General features: G+C 45.6%; 1 protein-coding gene across 3 annotated transcripts in view; it reads right to left on the bottom strand.

Moving 5' to 3' along the window:
• LOC116845596 (cytoplasmic polyadenylation element-binding protein 2) overlaps nucleotides 1-18,258 on the bottom strand; it is a 202,511-nt gene that overhangs the window by 173,373 nt on the left and 10,880 nt on the right. For 2 of the 3 annotated variants that reach the window (XM_032818455.1, XM_032818453.1), the window contains 2 exons: nucleotides 3,818-3,859; nucleotides 3,461-3,572 (listed from right to left, as the gene is read on the bottom strand). In XM_032818455.1, the coding sequence (XP_032674346.1) occupies nucleotides 3,461-3,572; nucleotides 3,818-3,859 (154 nt within the window). The remainder of the gene's footprint in view (nucleotides 1-3,460; nucleotides 3,573-3,817; nucleotides 3,860-18,258) is intronic. The other variant, XM_032818456.1, reaches the window with a different exon arrangement.

Here is an 18,258-nt window from a genome sequence, read left to right as displayed (position 1 = left end):
ATATATATATATATATATATATATATATATATATATATATATATATATATATATAAAATATACTATATTTTATATAGTGTAATAATATTTAGTATAAGTAAATATGTTATTTTTTAGTACTCATCGAACAAATACTTTTTATTTCTTAGATATTTTTTCTCTGAGCAAATTTTGGAAAGTGACTATTTTTTCTAAATTTTCTCTCTCTTCCTCTTTTCCTGTTTCTTTCCCTATTTTTTCAACCTTTCCCTCACTAATCATCCACTTCATTATTTACTTTCTCAAGAGCTATCGTTCGCCTTTTCTTTGCACTTCTCGTTCTTCTATGACAAGTTGACACTCTTTGCTGTCCTCGACGCGCAACTTTGCTTTCCACGTCTCGACATAGTTATTTAACTCTTTGCCTGATCGGATCAGATTTTAATTGTGGATCAAAACAATAGCACCTCGCCACAAATACCGCGGACATTAACCTAACACTTTTCGAGATAATTATACGAAACAATAAACGCCTCGGCTCACGTCGAAGGTGCTGGTGCTAATCCCCCTTCTTCCGCGTGTCCCCGATCGATAACGCGACACAACTTAGAAACAAGTCCATTTTCGCAAGCCGAACGAAATATGTAATGAGCGAAGTCATTATCGTTACAATGGAAAAATAATTGAAAGGAATCAGCCCGAGAGCTGACCCTCTTAATTTCTCGAACAAAAGGAACCTCCTCTGCTTCCTTCTTCTTACATCGCCTATAACAACGTTCTCATTAAGGGTAAAAAGGAATAATTCCGATAGTGCCGCGAGAAAGAGACCGAGAGACAGAGACAAGAGAAAGGAAGCGAACGAGAGAGCGAGAGAGAGAGAGTGTGTGTGCGTGCACTAACACTCTATCACATCGTCCTAATTCCTCGATGAATGCTCGGCGACTTCAGTAATGTACCGTGCCTCCAAGGAACAAAGATACCCGGCTATCATACACCCACCTAATCCAGGTTACTCTCTTCCGTGACCCGTCGGTAGGTAGCTCAGAGCTCGCATTGTCTACCCTAGAAGCACGGCGCGATCGATAAATCCCAACCAACGACGCTGGGCTATAGACATTCCGCTGAATTCAGCGCTGTCCCATTTGTCCGGTCGCCCCCGCGTTTCGAAGAAGAAGAAGACTTTCGCGGTGACGTGGCGCGGACCCTTTCAGAATCGGATGGGTGGGCAAGGCAGGCAGGCAGGCAGGCAGGTTTGTTTGAAGTCCGCTAGGGAAAAAATCCGAGATCTCGCGTCGAGTTGTTCAACCCCCAAACCCGTCCACCCTCTTTAGCTTCCTCCCTCTCTCTCTCTCTTTCTCACTCGGCTGTCATACGGTTTCGCGTCGTGCGGAGACTGCCCGTCGAGATAGACCCTCGGCGATGGCACCCTTGCCCTTGACTGCAGAGCGCGAGAACGCTCGTCTGAGGGGGTTGTCGGCTTTCTCTCTAGCCGGCAGACAGGTCGGGTAGGCGCAAAAAAGAAAATGGGGAGCGAAAGGGGTAGGGGGCACGACACAGGCGAGACGCATACCGTCCTGCCTCCGCAGCCTTCGCCGTCTTCCTCTTCTCAACTCCGCTTTGCGTTCATCCGTCAGTCCGTCCGTCCTTACGTACGTCCGTACGTGCGTACGTACATCGTAGGCACCGCATAGTTGCATGGCGTCTCTCTACGTGCCGACGTAAAGTGAGTAGAGTCGCGTCGAGTGGAGGGTGCAGAGTGCTCCGACGGTGCGTCGAGTGGTCGCACGGCGCGCGGGGTTGGTTGGTTGGTTGGTCGGGTTGCTTGGTTAGTTGTTCGGTCGCGACCTCTCCCTCGCAGCCTCCCGTGCCCCCCTCCGTTACTACTTGGCTAGAGGCCCATTCATGTAAGGATCGGCGCAGTCGTATCGTCGTGTTGTAGCATTTTGCAAACGATGATCGTCGAAGCGCGAGAGCTACCACCTCTGACCGTTGAATATCATTTGTCATACCGATAATCCCGTCAGCTATCTTGTCTTAGAATTTATCTCGACAGTTCTCGCAATGAAAGAACATGGAAAGGAAATGTAGACAAGCTTCTTTACGTCGAGAACGCGCCGCTTTATTTAAGATGAACACGTCCCAATCAAAGGCGCGTTGCTGTCGTTGCCGGAGTCCCAACGTCGAACGTTATCGCGTCGTGCTGGCTATAGTATTAACGCGCACGTTAACTTTATAGGATCATTCGCGCTGCTTTACTGTAACGTCGGAATTTAGAGAAAGTACCACGACGAATGGATACTTTCGTAGATCTCCGCGCTCGTATCGCGGGCTAATTTGCTTTCCATTTTGTAATGTCGTATCGCACAGTTACGAGAGTTCACATCGAGGCGATCGACCCCGAGTGCACTCTCCGTCTAATAGACGTAGACTCGGCGCAACGTAATCAAACGGTGCATTAAATGCGACGTTACGACGAAAGATTGATGTATATACGAAATATATATATATACAGAGAGAGAGAGAGAGAGAGAGAGAGAGAGAGAGGGAGAGAAAGAGAGAGAGAGTCACGATTATAAGCGTAGTGCTACATCAATATGCATAAGTAATTGACGCAAAAAACGTCAAGTTTCGCTGTCATATACGTGACGGGACTGTACATGTCTGTAACGGAAAAACAGGTTGGAATGATGAATCAAGCAACTCACCGGTGAAATCCGTCAATGCAGACAGATCTCCGCGAAAGCATGTCACCTTCTTGTACGATGCAATGCCAAATATACGGCGGGCAGATAAATTTGTCAGCTCGCAAAGTGCAATTATCTCAAGAGTGTCTACTGTGAGGAACGAGAAACACTTAGCAAGTACCCGCAACTTCGCAAAAGTCGCACTGTTTTCCTCGTAACTATTTGTATCTGTCGTACCGAATGAAATCAGCTCGCTTTGCAAACTGATGCACACAAAGCCGATAATTCCACGTTTGTATGCCTTTTCGAACTATCACGGGAGCGCTTTTCGCTCTCGACGGGAACAACATTCCCGTGTGTAACCGCGGAAATTCTCCTCAACGAGGGACGTCAAAATTCTGACGAGTCGAAATCGCGCTCGAGTCTGGGATAAAGTTAATCGCCGGGGCTGTAACGCAGCTCTCGATCTCTCGCGAAACATTCCGTCGGATTCTTAGGGCATTCCCGGTCATTGTAAACACGAAGGGGCGAGAAAGAGAGAGAGGAGAGAGAGGAGAGAGAGAGAGAGAGAGAAAGAAAGAGAGAGAAAGGGAAAGAGAGAGAGAGAGGGAGAGAGAGCGATGATGTACAACCGCGACGCGCGCGAGATTTCGCGGGATTCTCCGCATTTCCGGTTCAACCGGCTGTTGACAGCCAGCATCCTGGAGCCGTTATTTCGCGTGCGGCCGCGGATATTGCACGCTCCCGTGTTGTATATCGCGTCAATTGCATGTGGCTCACGGCCATATGAGACATACCTTTCAGATGTTCCTGGGTGTCCGCCGCGCCGGCTCGCATAATGTCGCTCAGATAGTGTTCCAAGGTCCTCATGTTGTCCAACGGTGAGTTTCCATTAGCCGTCATACGATCCTGGAAAATATCAACGAGTCCGTGGATATTATTTTCATAATAGCTACTTGCACTTCGATGGTCGCGTCGTGTCTTGCACGAGAGAGCTATCTAAATGTCGATGTCTAGCGCGCGACGTGTAAGACAATCTGATTTAAAAATGATATCCTCATTTTCTTTAGTACATAGATGTGTATAATGTATGTGAATAAGACACCATAACACACAAAACACCCAAGACACCCAAAAAATATATATAATCTCACCTTTAGCGGAATCCTCTTATATATGGCCTCAAAAGGGTTCTTCTAAAACCGAAAGGAAAATATTCTAAGCACAATATTCTTAAAGTTGGAGAAATTTCGTCTCTTATCGTCTACGGTACAAGTGTGGTTTTTAGAAGAAATTTCTTCTAATAGTAAGACATTCTTGCTCCAAATAAACATTTCTCTTGACTCAAAAGGAAAAAAATTAGAATAATATCTAATAGATTTCCGACTAATATATAAAGTTCACTTCATTAGAAGAGGAATATTGCTTTAATGGAAATTTTTAGAATATGGGTTTACAGGAAATAACACTTGCAACTTAAGTTCCTTCTTGTGGATATTAGAATATTTTTTTTTTCGTTTTAGAAGAATCTTCCTGAAGCTACATGCAAGAGGATTCCGCTAAGAATAAGATTATATTTTTTTAGATGGATAATATGTAACTAAGACGATGAGTGAGACGATGAGCACACGAATAGCGCATCTAAATGTAAAAATATATTGACAAATACCGGCGATCGAGTGTTTGTTTTCCATTATTGCGACTCGCAATTTCGCGCGGGCGACAATTCACAGCTTCTATTGCAACGATTGTCCCGACGGGCGTAATAACAGAAAACACGGCGGTAACTGCGCTGAAAAATGCCGTGTGGAAATATACAAAATATTCGCGCGCAAAACGCCATGAATTTTGGATCTTTCAATTTCCGCCGCGCGCACTCTGAGGTAAGATATTTATTTCTGGTTAGAGGAGAAAGCCTTTCTCTCTAACGGCGTGAGCGAAATAGCGCGCGTTCTGGGCGAAATACTGGTAAGCCAGCCAAGCGGTCTCGAGAAGGAGGACAAGTGAAGCGAAGAAGTTGAAAAACGATAAGAGAAGAAACGTTCCCGGCAGAGAGAAGGAGAGTCTGCAGAAGGAAGCTTGCCACTTCGGGGAGAAACGGCGGCGGGAAAGAAGTACAGGGTAGGAGCAGGGAGAAAGACGCGAGAGAGAAAGGCTTGTAATAGACCACTTGTAACGAATCGGAGCGCAGTTAAAGCGGGGATGTATTCAAAAGTCCATCGCCGCCACACCCTTAATGCACATCCGCTTCCCCTCCTTTATTTCGGCTATCGCGCTCGCCCGAAATATCGTGTTGCCGACGAAAGTTTGATAAAGCCCGACGGCCCCTTTCATTTCGAACGTCACGACACGGAATTGCCGACTTCCTCGCGCACAGGAGGAGATTCGGTAAAAAAGCCGGTCCTCGAAGATTAATAATCTCAGCGCGATAAAATCAGAGCGACGTCTACGTCGAAGGTCCTTTGATCGATATACGTGTTGTTACACGGAGATTTACTGTGCCGCTCATTTCGACCACTCGAAATAACACGCGATTGTGGCTCTGATAAACGATGAATATCTGCTGAATGACTACAAACAAACCCCGGATAACCGAGAATAATACTTAGGAAATGTATCCAGCGAAAGTGCTTCGTTTTACTTCGCGTAACTAGCTTGACCAGCGTGTGTAGTTCCGTCGCGCGTTGGGGCGCAGACGAGAAATAACTCTTTCACGTGGTTCGACAAGTGTTTATTGAGAGTCATCCGCGAGAACGGGTCTTCTCTCTGCAGGAGACCATCCATTCGCGTTGCCTCCTGCCCGCGCGTCTACCGTCTCGCGGAGGAAGTAGACAAGGAGTTATGGGGCGAAGAAATGGGTGAGACGCGATAACGGAGGGTAGCCAGGAGTCTTTGAAGGTGACCAATTGAGAAGAACGGCCGATATAACGAAAAATAACGGGCGACAGCCCGTGGTGTGCGCGAGGAATGCCCATTCGCGCGAACGAACTTCGCTTCCCCTTGGTCCACCTTCGAGCGGACGGAGTTCAAGAGCGTCCGAGACGATAAACGCTCTGTTTCTACGCGTTTGTCCTGAAAAACGTTAGTGATAATCGTCAGTCCAACCGACACGATGTCTTAGATCGCGCTGGTTGCGCCGCGTTGCTCAATGGACCCCTCAAGTCGCGCAAATAACGACAGACAACTAATAAATCTCGCGAAGCACGTGATAATCCTCGCGCATCTTGCGCGCGTGCAGGACCAATATTAAAATTTACGCCGATGCACGCTCGCGAGCGCGGCCTCCGCCGCCGTCGTCGTCGTGGTCGTCCTGGAAGGAAACGACCGTGACACTTATTTGGTCAACGCGGTGGGGGACGGGGTACGTAAAAGGGGGGAAATACTGAGTATACCGTACGAATGGAGCAGAGAGGAAAAGAGAGAGGCGAAAGGGGTGGGCCCCTGATGTCGAATAATCGTGCCCATCTTTCCACGCTGGCACAACCGGTGGAGGTGCAAAAGGTGGCCCCACCTTCTCCGCGAACGTGTCCCCTTCGCACCGCCCGCAACCCCGTCGGTCGCGTACTTCTTCGTTCCTCGTACACGACCGCGCGGGCCCTGCTCTGGTCTCCCACCCGGGTTCCAACCCACTTCCCTCTCCCGGGTCGCACGCACACGGGCGCACGCGCCGGCACACGTACACGTGCAAACACCCACGCGCCCATAAGTGCACGGCAGACACGCGCGCGCGCACACACACACACACACACACACACACACACACACACACACACACATATACACATCATATACACACAGCAGCACGCGGGGGCGCAACATACAGAGGGAGAAACGGAGAGAGGGACGTTTCTCGGCTACCTTCCGTCTCTGTCTAGCGCGCGGCGTGACGGTGGAAAATCAATATAGGGAAACCAGGAAGCAGCGCGGCAGGGCGTCGACAGCAACCTCTCCGTGCAGGCTCCATCCCGGTACCACCCCTACCCACCGCCGCCGCCGCTGCCGCCGTCTCGTTCTCTCGTTGTGTACCCTGCTCCCCCCTCTCCGCGCTACCCCGTTTTAACCCTCTCTCTCGCCAATTCCGTCCGCGCGCTATTCGTTTTTACTTGGCGTCGGTGCTGTAGTGGCACCGTTCTCAGCCGCGCCGCCACCGTAATTCTCGCTCGCGCCGATCATTAGGGGCTTCTTGCTTGAGAAGTCGCGCGATTTTCCATTGGCCGTCGCCGATACCGAGTTTTGCATTGCCGGATTGGCGGTGTCTTGACCGTGACTACTACCATCACCACCACTACTACTACCACTACTACTACTGCCACTGCTACTGCTACTACTACTATACTACTGTTACTACTACCGTGACAGGCGCCCCTCCGGTGGAAGGCCGCTGCGCAAATTTTCCCCTCACTGCCGGGGAGTAGGTATGCGGGTCGGAGGCGAAAGAAAGAGAGGGAAAGAGAGAGAGCTTCGGAAGATCGTCGGGAAATTGGGTGATCCGGAAGGAGACGCAAAGAAAACACCGCAACGTACGTGTAACGTACATCCCTCTCCCCTATTCCCTCACACATACACGCAACTCGCATACACATACACGCATACATCGGGAAACGCGGAATTCCGTAGCGTTGCTACGGGAGCAATACGTCACGGAGATGTATCTTCGAACGTAACTTGGATGTAACGTCGGCGATTCGTTATCTGCTATTCGAGGCGTACACCCCCGTTCTCTGGCGAGACTCGAGGTATATTCAGCCGAGCATATCGGGACTGAGAGAGTGCGACGGAATCCATAACAATACCCCGGCGATCGAAGACGCGCAGCAGTACGCACACGCCGCTGTGACTCACCCCTGTGTATCAGTTACGAGGATTCCATTCGACCCACCGACCCCACACGCTTCCATGGCTGCGAGGCGCGCGGTCGCGGCTGCGAGATTGACCCAGTTCCGAAGTTCGCGGCTCGTAAAAAGCAACGGTCCTCCACCCTTCCCCCGCAACACGACGCCACCCGTGTATGCGCGCGCGCGCGCGCGTATGTGTATATATGTGTGTGTGCAAGTGTGTACGCCAACGTTCTATCGGTCCTCTCTGCTGACCCCGCGCGTTTGCGAATAACCCGTGGCCTGTCAGGGGCATCCTGGCCTGGTCGGGGATTGAATTATGGCGGTCGCAGAGCAGAGGTGCTGAATGTAATCCAGGAGTGGTCCGGGAACATGGGTGTAAGCGCGTAAATTTTCTAGGGGACTTGACATCGCGTGTCCATCCGCTTCGCGCAGTCTCCGCGAGCGAGGCGTGTGACGCAACGAGTTCACGCGAGACCGGCATTGTATTTGCGTGTGATGGTTCGCGCTCCCGTCGACAGAGATACCGAGGAACGGGAAAAATACCGTCGCTTCCGTGTCCCTCCTTGACGCGGTAATTCGCGAACACGTCGTTGCGACGCGACAAATCATCTCGGGAACGGCAGATGACGAAGACGCATCTCTCGTCCCATGCAAATTTCACATGTCTCGAGACACGACTGTACCTCACTTCTTCATCCTTCCTCTTTCTGCGTGCACCCTAAATCGCGGACGACGATTCATTTCACGGGGGCGACAAATAAGGATCGCGGAAAGACCCGGCAGAGGGTCCAGAAGAGGAGAAACGCAAAAGGGGTCGTTAACGGAGGCGAGACTTTAACGCATTCAGGTGTGCAGGCGCCTTTATCTCCCGCGTTTTCGTCGCGCACCCACCTAGTCTAGACACGAATGTTCCCAGCACCCCCGCTATAGGAGCCGCGCGTTTTGTGCTGCAGCCTCTCTTTTCTTCGCGCTCCTCCTTTCTTTCAGCCCACGAACGGCAGACATGTGTTTATGTTCCGCTTCGCGGGGCGCCCGCGCTATTTTACGTGCGTTTACACGCGTGTACGTCCGCGTCTGTGTTCTGCGCGCGAAAGGGTGCGTCGCCTCATTGTGATCGTCGGGATATCCATTAGAGCGGCCGAACGGGACGAGTAATTATTATGTCTGATGCGATGCCGTCGTAACGTTGTAGCGGTGGCGGTAACGGCTCGAGGGAGCGAGAGAGAGAAGAGAGGGAAAAAAGGGGAGAGAGAGGGAAAATAATAACGCGCCAGAATGTATCACACCGCGGGGGATGAAACGAAGGAATTCGACGATCTCTCCCCCGCTGGGACTCTTGCGGCGTATTACGACTGTATTTTATCTCGAGCGTTTGCTCGCGTATCCCCGACAACTGATGCCGAAATAGGTGGTTACGTCGCGTTACGTCACGCATCCCAACGCTGCACGTTTGCGCGTTACGATTAGCATAGGGTTAATTAATTTAGCCGATCCCGCGCTGCAATTTCAAAGGGTGCCTATCGCGCACAAAGGAAACTGATCGCGGCACTGTCGCTATTAATCATGCCGGCACCATTACTCATCCGAGCGCGCGCGACGCACAGGGAGAGCGTCTTCTCACACTCAAATACAACGATAATCGCGTAATCTATCCGCTACCGAGTCTAACGAAGTTCCCATAAATAGGTCGCGGCCGATAAATTACGCGATTATGCTCAATGGCGAGGGAGAGAAGCGGTCCCGTAGATCCCAGATTTCAGCGCTGAGCCCGGCGAAGGATTCGTCACAACGACCCGTCGCATCCTTTTGCCGCGCGCACCAGACTCGTAACCGTGTCACCCGCTATCCGATCCGATTACCGAGCAACGGGCAAAGTCTTCCCGGCAGCGGGAGCGCACGGCGCGAAAGGGAGGAGAGGATGCAACATAACCTGAATCCCGAGGCGTGTGCGGAAGCAACGATTCCAGCCGGCTAGCGCAAAGTAGGTCACCTCCATGGAGCGAGCTCGGTGCGGCGCGGCGCGGCGCGACGAGGGTGCGGGCGACGGTGAGAGAAGGGGTGGCGTAGCGAAACATACACACAGGCGGCCAACATCGGCGTGCCGCGATGGCGGCCGGAGGGTGGAGAATGTGGCCGAGCACCGTTGTTACCGTTTGTCTGCTCGCTGCGGACAATGGGTGCTCGCGCCAGTTTAGCCTGCACCGCGTGGACGCGTGGGCGAAATATTTCGGATGCGACATACGCGGGTATGATGACGACACGATGATCCCCCGATTACCCCGCTGCCCCGCGCAGGGCGTTTTTCTTTTCGTTCTCGGAATTGAGACACCGGATTGGTTTGTTAGTCGGGGTTCGGTGTGACGCGATAAAAAGTTAAATTCGCTGCCTCGGTCTGCAGGTAAGATTGCAATTTAAAGAGAGAGGGGAGAGAGAGAAAAGGACGGGATGAGTCGTTAACGTTAATTAACCTCAATTATCCATTCGGGTAGTCTAGCATACCGATGTAATTAGCGAGGTTGTAATTAGCGGAAGAACGTTATCGAAGGTATGGCCGAGAGAGATTTAACGTTCTCTCTTTCGAAAAATCACGACATCTTTCGTGTGTATCGTTGCATTTTACTGCTCGCACAAAAACCTCTCCCGGGTCCAGGATAGCCCCGTGACACGCTGAGAACTCGCGATGACCTTTCACGGAAAAAAAGGATTTGCTGCAGCAGCAAACTAATTTGTTACATATGGACAATTAAACATAATTCACTGTGTTAGCTGCTTTTCCTTTGCTGCAGGAACCTATGATGAGAAGAAAATCTGCTCGTACAGCAAGAAAAACGCAGCAAATTTGCTACAAATGAACAACTAAACATAATTTATTGCTTCGGCTACTTTTTTTGTTGCAGAAGCAGATTTTCTTGTTATTTTCTTGTTATTTTAGCAAGGAAATTGGTTTTTACAGCAAATAAAAAGTGACTAACACAGTAAATTATGTTTAGTTGTTTATTTTTTTTCCATGTTTGCAAAAGCTGGGGTTGCATTGAGAAAAATAGTTATCAAAACAAAAGCATGTTTGCTGTTTGACGATCTCGTCAGGGAAACAAATCGAACTGTTGCAAATTATTTCTCATTGTTTGTCATTTTAACAAATGTACATTGCTTGTAATAGAAATCACATTCGTTCTATTTATGTCCTCGTTCTAGTTATGTCCTCTTTTACAAAAGTGTTGCTTAGAGCAACAAATCGAAAGTAACAAACCGTTTGTTTTCACTCTGCGGTCGTATCCCATATAAACAAATTATTTGTCGTGGGTACTAATATTTTGTTAAATTATCAAAAAAAAAAAATATATATATATATCTCTCTTTCTTTCTTCCAGCGCGGTTCGGCGATCGCGCATTATGACGTTGCGTCGCGGCAGTCTGATGCTATTTTCCTCGATTCGGATTATCAAAAAATCATGTTTAACGGCGAACAGCCGGCAGAGTCCGGCAATGTATCTCACGGCGGTAAACGGGTCGGGCGGGATTACGTAACGTATCGAACGAATCGGGTTAAACGTTACGGTGTAACTGGAAGAACTCGGGTAAACAGCCGTCGTAACTCGGCGCGGCGTTCGATACTGGACGATCACTCTGTCTTTGTGAGAATGGTTAGCCGCATTTCATTACATAAGGCACGACGAGCTTCCGTCGAACGTGTCCGCCCAGCAATAATTCGTCAGCACACGGGGCTCCGTTGTTGTTGTGCATTACGGATAAATTTATTCCATTAAAAGATAAATTCACACCCCTCCTCACCCCTGCCCGCTGCACCGATGAAAAGCGAATCGTGGTAAATATCGCGAAAATGAAGGGATACCCTTAATGTACGGCCGCCTATATCATTTTAATTTCTGACTCGTGCACCATCGTGTTGTTATCGCCGACACGTTTATCGCTCGATTTGACAATATTTGCGCCATTAAATACGATCGTGCATCTACAATTTCTCGCTATTAATCCGCGAATTATAGATATCCGCGAGGGATTTTTCGTTGGAACTCAAAAGAGAACGTAATTTCGCGCAACTTTCGCGCCGAATATGCACAATCCCTCCTGACGCGTCGCTACGCTCCTTTTTCCTTTCGTGTCGTAAGCGCGTCCATGTTCCTCAAGAAGTTTTTCAGATGTGTAAGGGCGGATATGTGGAGGTTCTCTTGGTTAACCGCTAACGTCCTACGGAAGGACGCGAACGAAAAATCTATATCGCCTGGAACCGGACTAACCTATATAAACCCCGTACTGGGTCACTTCGCACCGGCGCACTCCGGAATTCAAATAGGACGGCGGTTGAATTAGGTTAACATCCTAGACGGAATAATGGAACGGAATACTTGAAAAATTCCCTTCTCCGGTTTGCCGTTTCCTCGGCGTTTGATCCCGCGAACGAAAGAAATTCAACGGCTCGCGCAGAGACACGTGTAATATCACGGTTCGCCGAACAAATCATATCTGACTCTCGTCGCGTCGCGACATTATTTTATTGCAATTTGCAATTTGTCTAAAACACGATCAGTATACTCTTCACTGAAATGCTATACTCATCATTGATAGTGCAATTATAAGTATTAGCACTGCAATCAGTAAAATCTCGCTAAAATAATCAGTTAATAGCAACGGCTATTCCCATTACTGTTGCACTCTAAATGAATACTGAAAGTACCATTACACGCAAAGCGTATGAAAGCCGTTAATTCCATTGTCGCAGAATTTTACAAAGGATACAGAAAGTTAGATTTGACACAGCATAGAAGAACCTGGAGAATAAAATAGAATATTATCGATGACTCTTTTAAGAGGTACTGCCATGTAATGAAATGTTTGGCAATTATCATTAGTCGTTGTAATATGTCCTCTTGATTAGATGTTAAATATTATTCTATGTGTTTAATGCGTTCTCCACAACTGCGTTGAAATTTGTTTGACACTTTTACATAAGACGAACAATAAAACAAAATTCTGTTTTTTATTTCTACTTTTTACATTGTATGTGCCTTTACATTGGTAGATCTTTTCTCGTCATTTTAGTTAAATGTATATGATGTTTTTTACCATCTAATCCAAGCTTTTTACAAAACAGAAGTACGCTATTGTGTCCGCAAAATGTTAAGTTGAATTATATCTTTTCATGTGCCATATTCCAAAAAATTGATATTAATACGTTGATCGTATTAAATATCGACTGTCATTAATATATTTTAATAATAAAAAGGTATATTTTAATAACAAAATGTCTTACAAGTCTTACAAGGAAAATGTTGTCTATAAATAGTTATAATTAATTAAACGTGCAGTGATATATTCTTATACGTTGCATGTCTTTTAATAAGTCATTTTTAAGAACTTTTAAAAATTAATTATTAGGAATTGAGCAATTTTTATGAGATACCCCGTTCTGTCTCGCATAAAAAGTAAAATGTAGTTAAATGATGTTTTCAGAGAAATAATAATTTTGTCCTTTTAACTATTCTTTCACAATAAAACTCATGTTTTTTTTTATATTAAACGTTTCAAAGAAATGTTTTGATGTAATATTAAGTTGATTTATTTATCTCTAATATGTCGAAACTTCATTTAAACCTTACATTCCCCATTGTGCCTCAAGTTCCCTTATAAGAAATTTATCACAGATTTTGCGGTGAAATCCTACGGTGAAGCAATAGAACGGGAGTGTTTTCAATGAAAACCGATGAACACTCATTGATTCGATCAGAAGCATTTTTACTGATTCATCCTATTTCACACGAGGTGCAAATATCAGTAGCGTGCAAAAAGCAACATGATATTTTATCATGCGTCTCCGCGCTTCTCGATTAAAAATTGCCATCAAGAAAAGATTCTCGGTTTATCGATTGAGACTATTTACGAATGATCGATATTCCGTTCATCTCGCTGAGATATCGAGTGAACATAATTTCATTTCAGTGGCCGTAGGGATAAGCTCTTGTCTTTCCTCCTCGGTCAGTACCTATTTCAAGGACAAATTTGCATCGCGCTGTCAGAGCGCAACGCAATTAACACTTCCAGACGACATGCTATGCTACATACCCAGGTGGCTTTTCCTTTTTTTTTTTTTCAAGTCGCACTCTAGAAGTCACGCGAAGCATGTTGGTTCAATATTTCGGTTGTACGGGAACACGCGATTTCACGTAGATCTCGTGTACGTGTTATGCAAAAACGTGAAGTTTCACGTGCATCGCGCTCGATTCGTTTCGCTACAAAATATCGAAATTATGCACTCGTGGTCGGAAAGATTGTCTGGTCCTTTTTGTAAGTTTCTGGACCTATCCTTCGTATACGATAAGAGCTCTTTTATTGGAAAATAAATTCTCCCATTGGACAAGAAGGATAGGTTCCTAAATTTATAAAAAAAGAACCAGACAATCTTTCCGACCACGAGTGTACATATAATCCTATGAACAACTGACTGATTAATACGAAAGGGCGAAGAAACGAGAGAAATAAAGGTGATCTACGTGACGGCTGTTATACTAAAATAATACAGCCAAGTTTATCATCCACCGACGATGTGTTGACTATATGACATTTAAATGAAAATGAGAGGTCTTGCGAAAGGTCAAAGAGAAAGATTACGGCAAATAATAAATCATCTCTCCTAACACAAAAATCAGAGAGAGAGAGATTGTCGCATCCTCTTTCCCTACGATCTCTCCAAAGTTTACCTTTGAATATCTCGGCAATTGATCAGCAAGTATACAAATTCTGTAAGACCAAGATCCGCCTAAGATTGAACAGAGAATACGTTATCGCGATCTACGCAGATCTTTTGAGCCCGCGATCTCTGCAATTCTCCTATCGTTTATACTGTTTCAGAATTGTCGATACTTGAAAATAACGAAAAAATCCGTTTTAACTCGATCTAAGAGTCTGCAGGTATGGAATAGGAAACGCGCCGAAACGACCTGTGTACACGAGATCCTTTAAATTTATACAACAGAATGCACGCGGCGAACTTTCGAAGTAACGGTGCCGGGGACTTGACGCACGCGGTGGTAAAAAAGTTTCCCTGAGAAAGTCTTTTCGTGTTTCTTCCGACCGAGCCGCACGGAATAAAATTAGCCTCGCACCTTCGATCTATCGGAGATCAATTTCGACCCCGACGAGGGCGACCTTCGCGCAACATATTGCGAGCCAGCCTACCCTAGCCTGCCTCTCTGTCGCCTCTCTGCGCTTTTCCAATGAACCCGACTTCTCGTCCGTCCGTCCGTTCGTTCCTGATACACGTGACACTTTTGTAGGCATTATTACATTGTCCAGCCCAGTTGCATGTCAAAATACCGTAAATTGAGACGATATCGACTGGGTGGACCACGTGTGGGTCTGGCAGAGAAGTCGCGGAGAGTTGGGCATCATCTGTGTTTCGTCAGTCCCATATTTTGACAGAAGCAACCAGTTAGTTTTGTACATTGAGAGGAAAAATGTTCAAGAGTTAAAATATATTTATTTGCGCGTGATAGATGTGCCAAAAAATAATATATTTACTTATACTGATATAAAATATTTTTTAAATAAGAAAATATACATGTTCTTAAAATCTTGCACTGAAAAAAAAGTGTTTAGTATTTGTGACTATAATCGCATAGAAAAATAATTACTATAAATTATGATCAAGAAAATATTTTTTTTTATTAGATTCCACTACAATGTTAGTGATAATAACTTTGTGTTACTACCACCATTTTCATATTATAGCAAGCAAAAAATATGATTGGGATTAAAAATAATTATAATTTTAGTTAGATAAACCATTTATTTTTTTCAATATAGCTTTTCATGAAATAATTTCAATTATTCAATCTATTTAAATAAGATAATTTAGAAATTTAAGTAAATATATGTTATTATAAGTGTACTCGGCCACGAATAAACATTTTTTAATTTTTTAAATATTTTTTCTCTCAATATACACGAAAGAAAACAATACCGTAAGTGAGAAATTGCCTCTGATAGGAATAGGAACCAAATAAAAAAACTCACTTGTAGACACAGCTTGGAAAGATTTCCGATCATTTCCTAGCTGCTGCAATCAAGTTTTAACACAGCCGAATGTTCAGACAGAGATCTTCGCTTTCGACAACAGAGATGTCCGTTTCACGTCGCCGAATTTTCATCCAGTCCTTATTCGCACGAATCGAGATTCTTTCGCCGTCTGACGACGAACGATCTCGCATCGTCGCCATCGTCGTCGGCGTATCCGGAATGTAGCGGCGACGCAGCGCGGTGGCGCCGGTAAGAGAAAAATCGTTATCTCGTACGCTTATTTGCCATACAATCTCTCTTTTTTGTATCGCGGCATAACCGCCGATGCGCGCGCAAAATACATACGTGTGTATGTCTGTACACGTGGGTACGCGCATAAATTATATGCGCACGGAAAAAAAGATCTGCTACGTATGAACAACTAAACATAATTTGCTATATTAGCCACTTTTTCTTTGCTGCAGGAGCCAATTCTTGCTATGATAACAAGAAAATCTGCTCCTGCAACAAAAAAATAAATTATGTTTAATTGTCCATCTGTAGCAAATTTGCTAAGTTAGCCACTTTTCTTGCTGTAGGAACAGATTTTCTTGTTATCATAGCAAGAAAATAGATTCCTGCAGCAAAGAAAAAGTAGCTAACACAGCGAATTATATTTAACTGTCCATATGGAGCAAATTAGCTTGCTGCTGCAGCAAATTATTTTTTTCCATGTGCAAATACACAGGTATGTGTGTGTGTATGTATGTGTATGTGTGTGTGGGAGAGATCGGTATCCACTGGTGATCAGATCTCTCGACGTATCGCAGCTCAATTGCGACCTACTGCACGTGTCTCGATCTCTTTCCCCCGTTGCTGCCTCTGCCCCCTCAAGGTGAATGACGCGCAATGAGTTATCGGATTTCGAGCTCGAGGTATTTCTTCGCTCTGTTAGGCGCTTTTGCCGCATTACCGGAGCGCGTGCGCGCGCGTTCTAAACCGACACTCACGTTCGTATATATTATTCATCGGTCTCGTTTCTGCACGGCACCGCCGCGGTGCAGAAACGTCTATGCATCGCGCGACAGCCACGGCGAAAAAGCCACGGGTGAGCTATTTTTGCCCCTTGCGTTGTTACTGCGTGTCAATTGTTCGACCAGCGTCGACTGCAGCCACGCGCGTGTATCGATATCAGTGTTAAATCCAAGTAACATAAGGATCGCCCCACAGGGCGATCTCTCCTCCCCTCCTTCCCTCTCTTTCTCTCGTTCTCTTTGACCACGATAAGAAGAAAAGTTTTACTTTGTGCTTTAAAAATTCAACGAATCGTAAAAACTTCGTAAACGCGTCCCCTTCATTTTTCTTTGCTCGCTTGGCTCACGTACCCCGAAATGAAATAAACAAACCGCCTTCGCAACGTTTCTCGAAGAGAAACAAAAGGACCACGTATACTCTCTCAAAGTGAATCAGCAAAAGTGTTTCTGATTGAGTCAGTAAAGGAACTAATTCACCGATTTCCACTGAAAACACTACCATTTTATTGCTTTATTCTTTGCTGATTTAGATCAGTGAGTTAAGGATTCCACTGCAAAATCTGTAAGGGGCACAAATTCGCGTTATACGTTACACCAGATCTCCTTCTTCCCCTCAGCTTTGAGCGTTCGTGACAATAGAGTTTACGGCCTCCATGCGATTTGCGTGCAATCATACTATTTGTGTTTGCAAAAATTATATCAATAATAGGAACAGTCGTTACTATTAATATTTTTCAATGAGATTTTACCGATGACAGTGCTGTACTACTTATAATTGAACCATCAGTTACAAGTATAGCATTTCGGTGAAGAGTACACTGTGACTGAACTTTAGAGGAAGTACGTTTTATTATATCAGTACGGATACATAATCGCACGTGCCACATTTTTCTGAAGTGTCACACGTGGGTAGTCTCTGCTTTACGCGCAAAAGGGAATCTCGAGTGAGAATAAATTACAGTTCCGGGGGACGCTGTTGAAGTTTTACAAGTGCCACACAAGGAGCGTGGGTTATACCCGCGCAATTTCTACTGAGGGCGTAGCATTTAATTGAATCCGGTGTATAGGTCGTACTCACGACTTGTTTGTGCACGAACTAATTGTTCCTGGTGACGCGTACAGTCAAATCAACGATGCTGAAGCTACTGCAATATCGATAAACTGCTGGACTGCGTAGCTGCGCGCTCACCTGTTTGTTCCTCGGAACGAAGTCGCGACATCTACTTAATATAAATCTGACGAAACGACGAATTTTTGTGTGTCGGCCAAAATAAGCCGAAACAATAGTTTGTTTCGGCGAACGTCAAACTACAAAGGAAAAGATCAGCTAAAGAAACAGAAAAAAAAAAAGTAATAAAACATTTTTAGTAAAAATTGCGCCCAGTCGGGCGAGAATTAACGTGCCCTTTATTCTTATGATATTCTATCGATAATTATCTATCGATATCCTGGAATTTATGCACCTTTTAAAGTTACGAGTATTCTCCGACGCGTTTACATTGCGATATCGTTCTGCGTTATTTTGTCAGCTACGGTGAGCACGCTTTTACAATCAGAGTTTGCGTTTTATAGTTGCGCACAATGCGCGTCATTATCCGGGAAAAATGAATATGGGAAACGAGATGTATGTATCGTGGCACGAATATATATATATATATATATATATATATATATATATATATATATATATATATATATATATATATATAT

This window comes from Odontomachus brunneus, unplaced genomic scaffold (genome assembly GCF_010583005.1).
Source record: "Odontomachus brunneus isolate Ranch 3 - 2012 unplaced genomic scaffold, Obru_v1 Obru_scaffold_053, whole genome shotgun sequence".
Classification (NCBI taxonomy): domain Eukaryota; kingdom Metazoa; phylum Arthropoda; class Insecta; order Hymenoptera; family Formicidae; genus Odontomachus; species Odontomachus brunneus.
This window is presented reverse-complemented; position numbering and strand designations above follow the sequence as displayed.